We start from the raw sequence: 8,815 nt of genomic DNA on the forward strand, positions 1-8,815 counted from the left end.
CCTGTGTGATTTACTGCCTCTGAAAACCTGCTAGAGGGTCGGCTATGGATGGGTCAGTTCTGACTCAAGAGTACCCAATAACAAGTCTTTATGGACAAATGAGCAAAAGAGAAAAATAAGCACCAAAAGGGAAACATTTTAATTAGATAGGAAACATAATTTCTTCCTTTAGCAGCGTTTCTTCAATTACCTGACTTACAAAATGTTATTTCAGTTTAATTATTAAATAAAATGTCAGGATCCAGTGTTTGGGCACTGCTAAAACCTCTCAAAGATCAGTTAGTCTAAGCTCCTGTCTTATTTGTAAGAACTTTAATTAACATTAACAGAGATTTCACCCTGAATTTGAAGTGATATTTTTTTTGAGGGTCTGGCCATTCAGGTGGCAGTGTAGAAGTGGAAAGGTAAAGGACACATGGCTTCAAAATTAGTAAGAAATAAGAGAGAAATAATAGAAAAATCAATACTATCTAATCTAGAAAAAATATTTTAAAACTAAAGGATAACCAAAAGGAAAAAAATCTTCTAAAACACAGAAAAGAAGAATGATTTCTAGAGGACGCTGAAAACTGGTTTCTCCCCAGGTGCAGTCCTAGCCCATGGGACCAGTGATTAAGATGGCAATTGGGGCCTGAGAAGTTTCAGTGATGACTGCTTCACCAATTTTTGCTGATGTCTCGTGGATTGTGCCTCTTCAATGGCACTATATGCTCTCTGTAAAATAAATAAATAAATAAATAAAATTAAAGACAAATATCACCATCTCTGGTGGAAGAAAAAGGTGCAAATTAAGGATTTGCAAAATATTCTTATTGAAGAATTCTCTAAATAGGTCCAGATTAGTCTTCTTAGCCCTAAGGAATCCATAGTATATGACTTTGAGCTTATATATCCAAAGTCAGCTTTGAAAGAACTTTTAAAATAAAATATGGGTATTATTACTAGTTACGACTTCTTTTTCCCTTACAGGTTAAAAAAGGAAAGGGGGGCAGGGCAGTTTTCAAAGATAACTTGTTTACCTTTGCTGTATTGATATCCTGCAGGTAGATTTTCCGGAGGAGGCCTTGATTGGCACTGTCTTTTTTGTGGAACAGACTCTGATCCTGTTTCAAAACAAATAATGACAGAAAAGAACTCATCCTGGGAAAGATAAAAAATTCCAAACCCTTAATTGGATGTGTCAATGTCAATTCTGTTTTCTAACCAGTAGGCTAGCTGAATTACAAAGTCAGGCATGATAAAAAATAAATCCATTTGGTACAAAGATAATGGTTCTATATGTGAGTTGATAGAATTTATAAAATTGGATGAGTATACATTTAGCTATAAAAATAATGGCTTTCTGCAAGTTATGATAAATAGCCTACAGAACCACTACTTGATAGCTCATCACATTTGACAAATCAAAGACTCCTTCTTTCATTTCTTTGGCTGAAAGATAAAATACTTATATAATGTGAAATTGACACTGAGTTAATTCTCACTTTTCATGTGAAAGAATGGTCATAACAAAGGAAACAAAAATTTATGTATTGTATGGTGACACAGACTTTGCCAGTATGAATACTACTGTATACACCAAAGTACTCTTTAAATTTTGATACTGCACAATGAGATAAAGCCTTTGCTATGGTGACATTGGAGTTTATTTGTACCTTTTCAGGGGAAAAAAAGTACAACTTAAACAAAAGGAGTATGTATGTCTCTTAAATTTTGTGGTAAATGTTTTTCAATACCATTATAATTTAGGAAAAATATATACACTATAGAAATTAACTACCTTTAGGGTGACAATTAGAATTTTTTCAAAGGCACACAAATTTATACCATTCCACTTTTATAATACAGTAAAACTAACATATTTCAAAGTAAAGGGAACTTGAGAACTAAGCTTCTCGGCACCAGCAGCCAGGAAATTAGAAAACGTATTGCCATGGGAAAGTCTGCTGTTAGGGACCTCTCCAAAGTACTGAAGAGCAATGGTGTCTCTTTAGAGACCAAGGTACATCTGATACAGGCCAAGGTCTTTGCTATCACTTGTTATGCATCAGAGAGATGGACAATGACTAAGGAGGATAGAAGGAGAATTGATGCCTTTGAGCTTTGGTGCTGGAGAAGAGTATTGAGGGTACCATGGACTGCTAGGAAAACAAACAGATTCATCCTGGAAAGGGTCAAACCAGCTGCTCCTTGGAGGCAAGGATTCTGAGGCTCCGTCTAACATACTTTGGACATGTTGCAAGGAGGGACAGGTCCTTGGAGAAGGACATCATGCTTGGGAGGGTGGAGGGACAGCGCAGAAGGGGAAGGCCCTCTATGAGGTGGGTTGATTCAGTGACTGGGGTAATCAGGATGAGTGTGTCAGAGACGGTGCGATTGGCACAGGACAGAGCAGAGTTTAGGGCTGTTGTACATAGGGTTGCTATGAGTTGCAAGCAACTCGACAGCACATAACAACAACAACATATAATTAAAATGAAAGCCCTTCCATAGAAAATAAGAGAAAATATATAAAGCTACTGTCACATGCTTAAACTGTTGTTGTTGTGTACCACTGAGTTTTCAGAGGCAGTAAATCCCACAGGAGGTGGGTGATGTAATGTGGGAATGGCCGAGTCTAATTTCTAACCATTTCATAAAGGGGAACTGTCCCCATCAAGAATATCCATAGCAACAGCTACTCAGTCAGACACGCCAACCCTCCATGCTCCTCCAACTCTTTCAACCAATCATTTGGGTCCAATATCCATTGCTGACTCACAGACTTTACTCACAGTTCAGGTACCAAGAGTGGGGTTTGTTAAGGAAATATGTAGGCAAATGGGAGGGGAAAAGAATGCTGCCAAATGCAAATCCAGGTTTAGCCCAGCAATCCCAACCAGATTAACAGCAAAACAAAATTCCTCATTTAGTGAAAGTCCTAATTTCAGTTCAATAGTATATGCACAAATTCAAGAAGCCTATTGGTTTCCTTATTCATTCAGCAAGATTTGCCTCAGAGCAGATACAAGTGAGATTTTCTTTCAACCACCCAGCAGGCAAAACCTCTAACTGTGGGCTTTATTTCAGGACTCCTCTGATTACACCTTGCTACAGTCTCTTCATAGCAGTGTCACAATCTCTTCTCTCTAGTCCCATCACCAGGCTCTTGCTCTACAGAGTTTTTGCTCTCTTTCTCTCTTATAGCTCTAGTAGCCTTGTGGCAAGAAGCTGTGCTGCAATCCCAAAGGTATGCAGTTCAAATCCACCAGCCTCTCCATGAGAGAAGGATGTGCAGTCTTCTCCCATGTGATTAACTGGCTCTGAACACCCACTGAAGGGTCAGCTATGGGTTGGTTCAGATTTGATGATAAACAAAGATAGCTGTTAATGAATTGTAAGACAATGTGTCCACAGTTAAGGTAGCCAGAGATCAGTGGAGGCTGACGTAATGGCTAGAGGAATCAACTTTTAAACTAACAATAGAGCTCTCAAGAGGTAGCTGGTGAATTTGAACTGTGTACCTTTGCGCCGGCAATGCAATTCCTTACCATTAAGCCACAACAACTCCCTTAACACAATGCCACAAATGACGGTAATAAATCGAAGAAAAAAATAAATAAATGTGTTTCTAAGCATGGTCTCGATTTGAAAGTGTTAAGCGAAATGTTAAATTGAATTAGCATCCTATAAATGCCAATTATTTTAAACCACACATATTTTAGAAATAATATCTATTTCTATCAAAGCACTTACTGATAACCTCCCAAAAGCCTATATATGGTCATCTTTACAGAAATGTCTAATATTACAATAAAATGAGTGCTCATAAAAAAGTTTATCATATTTAGTGCTGACTTTAACCAAAAAGAAAAGTGTCAAGCTCTAATTATGCCATATTAGTCAGACTGAATCTTACAGACTGGTATTTCACTCTATGCATTCATGGAAGGTCAGAAAACTAAGGATAGTTACACAAATTTATTATTATCTCTCCTTTCATACTAGTATATGATAATAATAACCATCTTCCAAAAATTAAGTGTAAAACATAGTCTGAAAGCAGTACATTCCTCACATTTAGTGGTGGATTTTATGTTTTCTTACCTTAACTGTAATTTTTAGGAGATTTTCACTGACACTAGGAGGAGACACAAAGTCTTCAAATAAGCACTGCCAGTCTACAGTCATATGTCCCAGAATTTCAACTTCCTTGATGTACAGCACTCGCCTGTTTCACAAAAGCAAATAAAATCATACAGGTTAATGTTAAAGAGCTAATTATCTTCCCTATGACCCTAGTGGATAGAAAGTGATGCTACCAAGCCAAAGGTGGGTGACTCTAAACCACTGCCCTTAGGCCTGTTTTTCATTGTTTTTGGTCAAACATTCTTCTAGGTCGTGTAGCCCTTGTCTGGTCTGTCCACTTGCTGTACAGAGGTAACTTGTGGTGACTGTGAACCTGAACACTGTGACACTGATGTGCCAAATGTGTTATTAATGGTTACCCATGGTGGACAGTGTTTGGTGGAGCTCCCCAGTTAAAACAACCTTGGAAGCAGGAGTGGCATTCACTTCCAAAACAGCTTGCCTCCAGAAACCCTATGAACCTGGAAAAACGATGAAAGTTATACAAGTGTTCAGGTCTTTCGTTCATAGGGTCGCTATGAGTCTCCTACAACTCGATGGCACTTAACAACTACTACTACTACTACTACTACTACTACTACTACTACTATTCATTCTGGTGGATGACAAAAGTAGAAGCTGCTCAGTAAACATGGAACCAAAAGGTAATAAAGGGGAAAAAATATGCTTCATTAAAAAGAAAAAAAAATCCAGATAACTGTTAAGTGAAGTGCAAATTCCACATTTAGCCACAACAAAGAAGACTCAAAAAAATCCTCCCTCTGCCAATCCTGAAGAATTCAGAAAAGTGTAAGTTTTATTTTTATAAGATTACCAAAAGATTGATAAGAAAATCATCCTTGAAATACCTATGGAATAACCTATACTCTCTTTTAGCGAAGAAAAAAAACAGGAGCCAAAAAAAATGTTTTACCTGGAACATTATTAATTGCTCTTTACTGTCAATCACTTATGCATTCCAGCCAAGAAAGAATGAGCTGGAAATGTCACAAACTTCAAATGTCAGCAAAGATTCACTTTAAGCCTACCAATAAATATCAAACTTGAGCATCAGAACACTAACATACTTTATCATGCTAGAATGAGTACCCTATCTTACTCAATAGCCATAAAAAGGTAAAACATAATCCTTAAAGAGCATCTGCAATGATTTCCCAGTGTCTTATTAAGATTAATTACTCAGACAACAACTGACTTGAAGTTTCAATTCCAGACAGCAAAACTAAGAAAACAGAAGTGCTGGTAATTTATTTAACAACCAACTAGGAGAAATACAGAAAGTAGGAAATGTGCTAGAAGATATTCATAGACATAGACTAGAGGGGGAAAGTAACATGAAAAGAAAGACTGCGGCACAATTAGATAAATTTTATTTTAAAAGGTACAGATAAATCTTCGGAAGCACAGGAGAAAAGGGGCTGACAGCATGAATCATAAGAACTGATTCTTAAAAGGAATCAGTGTTAAACAATGGCAAAATAGAATTTAGATATTTAAACTGTAAATACAATATTTACAAATTTATTAGAAATCATGTTGCTGAAGAATATTCAATGGTTTGAGAAGGTGAACACAAAATACTTAGGTAATAATATGAAATATCTGTCTTTATAAAATATATAAACAACAAAAGACTGATAGAAAACTGCTGGTTAAATATTGCTGTATGTTAGAAATGCTACTAAAAATTGTTAAAAATCCTGGTAGCATAGTGAATGACATGTTGGGCTGCAAACGGAAAGGTCAACAGTTCAAATCCATGAGCAGTTCTTAGGGAAAAAGATGAGGTGTATTCCCATAAAGCTTGACAGCATCAAGAAATCAATGGAAGATTGTCACGAGTCATCACTGATTTGATGGTAGTAGGTTTGTTTATGTTTTTACATTATTGTTAGTTGAAATCAGGACATCTTTAAGAATGAAAGAGACAGCTATTAACAGTACTGAAACAATTAATGGTGAGCTTAGGTAGCCTAGTGGTAAGAAACTGCACTGCAATCCCAAAGGCATATAGTTCAAATCCAACAGTTGCTCTATGGGATTAGTATTAGGATTAGGATGGGCAATCTCTTCCTGCTTCAGAACACCCGCTGAAGGATCAGTTATGGGTCAGTACTGATTTGACAACAAACAACAACAAGAAACCAACAGTATTTATAGTTATTCTAGTTAGCATTACTTTTTAAATTATTATCTACATCAAGACCAAACTACAATCAATCTTGAGCCAAGTGCAGCTGCATCCTCCTTTCATAAACCCAGGTTTATTCCAACAAAGTCAGAATCATCATTTTCACACTGCCCATAGCTGTCTCCACACTATGAGGGCATAAATGAGTAGTTGCAAGGGAGACAGCAAGGCCTATGAAGCCTAAAAGATTTATTGTCTGGTCCATTACAGAATGTCTGCTTATCCTATGTCTAACTTTAGCAGTGAAAAAGAAGTTATTTTTAAAAATCCTGTTTGGGGTTTCTTTATTAAAAAAAAAAACAAAAAACAAAACAACACCAAACCACACAACTCTTTTTGGTCACAAAAAAGTCAAATTAAAGTCACGTCGGACATCCATCGTGGCCTTTTCTTCCCCCTCTGTCTTTCTAATGACCTTTTGCATTTTTCATGGATAATATTCTTGATATCCTTCCACAGTTCATTTGGTCTTCGCTCATTAGTGTTCAAGGACTCAAATCTGTTCCAGAGCCTACTAATTGGTTCTAAAAGCCTTCTGAGGTCCCAACTCTTCTCTCTATCTCTTAGTTGTTTGAATGGATGGAAAACCTCATAAGCAGTTCCTTACTTCACCTCTACCTTGCATGCGAACTTCCGAGTTGTAAAACAGCCCAGTGGTAGATGGAATTTGCTCCAGGACTTAAGAAGCATAAATGACATAGCTGAGCCTCTACATCTTGTGGTTCCTAACCTGTACACTATAATAGACAAAGTGCTAGTCTATAGGCCTTTTATTGTAAGAACCACCTTCCCTCTGTAACTTGATTTGTGCCACTACTAGAACCTCTACTCGGATTATTATTGCTTGTTAATTTTTGACTCATGTACTTTTAACTTGTTAGTTAAATTTGTGTCTTCTAGGTTGCAACACCTCCATGATACATCTTCAAGCACAATTAATAACAGTGCATCTAAATTCCAAAATCAATCTCCATAATAGTCTATGTGTTTCCTACTGCCAAAGGGGCCCTTTAGAGTAGTGAGAGAAGATCTTCACCCTGAAACCCACAGCGTCCCTTTTCAGCAGGAAGTAGCTAAGAGAATATGCCATCCCCTTTTCCTTATGAATCAGGGTGAAGTCTCTCTCAGGGAGAAGTGATAAGGTATGGCAAAGGGCACACTGACAAAGGAGATTAATCAGAACTGGCTTTGACAAGCACTGTGGCAATTGGACAATTAATGTCTGAAGAACGAACTGGGGAGGAGGGTAGAGAAAACAGTGCAACAATGAATGAATGAGAACCCCAAATCTCTGTAAATGTTCATTAAAACTAATAAAATGTAATAATAAAAAAATAAAATTCAGATGGGACAAATTCAAGGTCAAATTTTTGTTCTTGTGGATTTTATTTCATTTTCTTTAGTTTTACTCTGAACTTGCATATGAGTAATTGATGGACTGTTCCACAATTAGTACCTGGCCTACTTTTCACAGCTGATATTTCACAGCTTCTCCAATGATTATTTCTACAGATGTAACCTATCTGATTCCTGTGCATACCATCAGGTGAAATCTATGTGTATAGTTGCCACTTATGTTTCTTATAAAAGGTATTGTACAAAATTCTATCACTTTATCTCCAGCCTCATTTCTGTCATCTACTCCGTATTTTTCCGCCAGTGATCTTTCTTCTCTGTTTCCAATTTTTGCATTCCAGTCACTCATTATTATTAATGCATTTTAGTTGCATGTTCTTTTGAATTCTGACTGCTTAAGTTGGTAGGAATTATCTATTTCCTCCGTTATGGCTTTGGTTGTTGGTGCATATACTTGAATAACAGTGGTATTCACCGGACTTCCCTGTATGTGTTTGGATATAATCCTGTCATTTACACCATTGTATTATTCCAAGATGGATCTAAAAATGACTTTTTTAATTATGAAAGTGAACCCATTTTTGCTCACCTTTTCATGTCCAGTGTAGTAAATCATATGATCATATGAGTCAAGAAGTCCCATGCCAATATATCTCATTGCACTAATATGTAGTATGTCAATATTTATGCATTCCATTTCTTTCTTAACAATGTCCAGTTTTCATACATTCATGGTTCTCATTCCATGTTCCAATCATTAGTGTCTGCTTACAACTGTTCCTCCTCATTCGTGTTTCTACTGTTAAGTGTGTGTTATTGCACAAAGGGTTTTCAAAGGCCTCCTGTTTCGGAAGTGGATGACTAACCCTTCTTCCTAGTCTGTCTTAATTTGGATGCTCAGCTTTAGAACAGTATCTGACAAACATTTTACCAAAAGGAACAGATGAAAGACACTTTCCCCTTATTGAAGTAACTAATGGATTCAGTATCTGTTCCCCCTTGACACGTATATCATGTTCCGTTCCTTTTGCTCCAGCAGCATCATCTTCTGCTCTCATCTACCCTACTCAGCACCTCTCTACTCCACCTCCCAGACAACCTTAGATATGATGGCTCAGGCCTCAAGTCATTTCTATGATG

The 8,815-nt window shown here is 37.0% G+C and overlaps 1 protein-coding gene across 2 annotated transcripts in view; it reads right to left on the reverse strand.

The window, feature by feature from the left end:
* Positions 1-612: 612 nt before the first annotated feature.
* The window catches only part of VPS13C (vacuolar protein sorting 13 homolog C (S. cerevisiae)), a 248,439-nt gene continuing 240,236 nt past the window's right edge, over positions 613-8,815 (reverse strand). For both annotated transcript variants that reach the window (XM_006899645.1, XM_006899642.1), the window contains 3 exons: positions 4,087-4,210; positions 1,020-1,103; positions 613-714 (listed from right to left, as the gene is read on the reverse strand). In XM_006899645.1, coding sequence (XP_006899707.1) covers positions 613-714; positions 1,020-1,103; positions 4,087-4,210 — 310 coding nt within the window. The remainder of the gene's footprint in view (positions 715-1,019; positions 1,104-4,086; positions 4,211-8,815) is intronic.

The sequence above is a fragment of the Elephantulus edwardii genome, unplaced genomic scaffold, assembly GCF_000299155.1.
Source record: "Elephantulus edwardii isolate Elephantulus edwardi_28Jun2011 unplaced genomic scaffold, EleEdw1.0 scaffold00264, whole genome shotgun sequence".
NCBI lineage: Eukaryota > Metazoa > Chordata > Mammalia > Macroscelidea > Macroscelididae > Elephantulus > Elephantulus edwardii.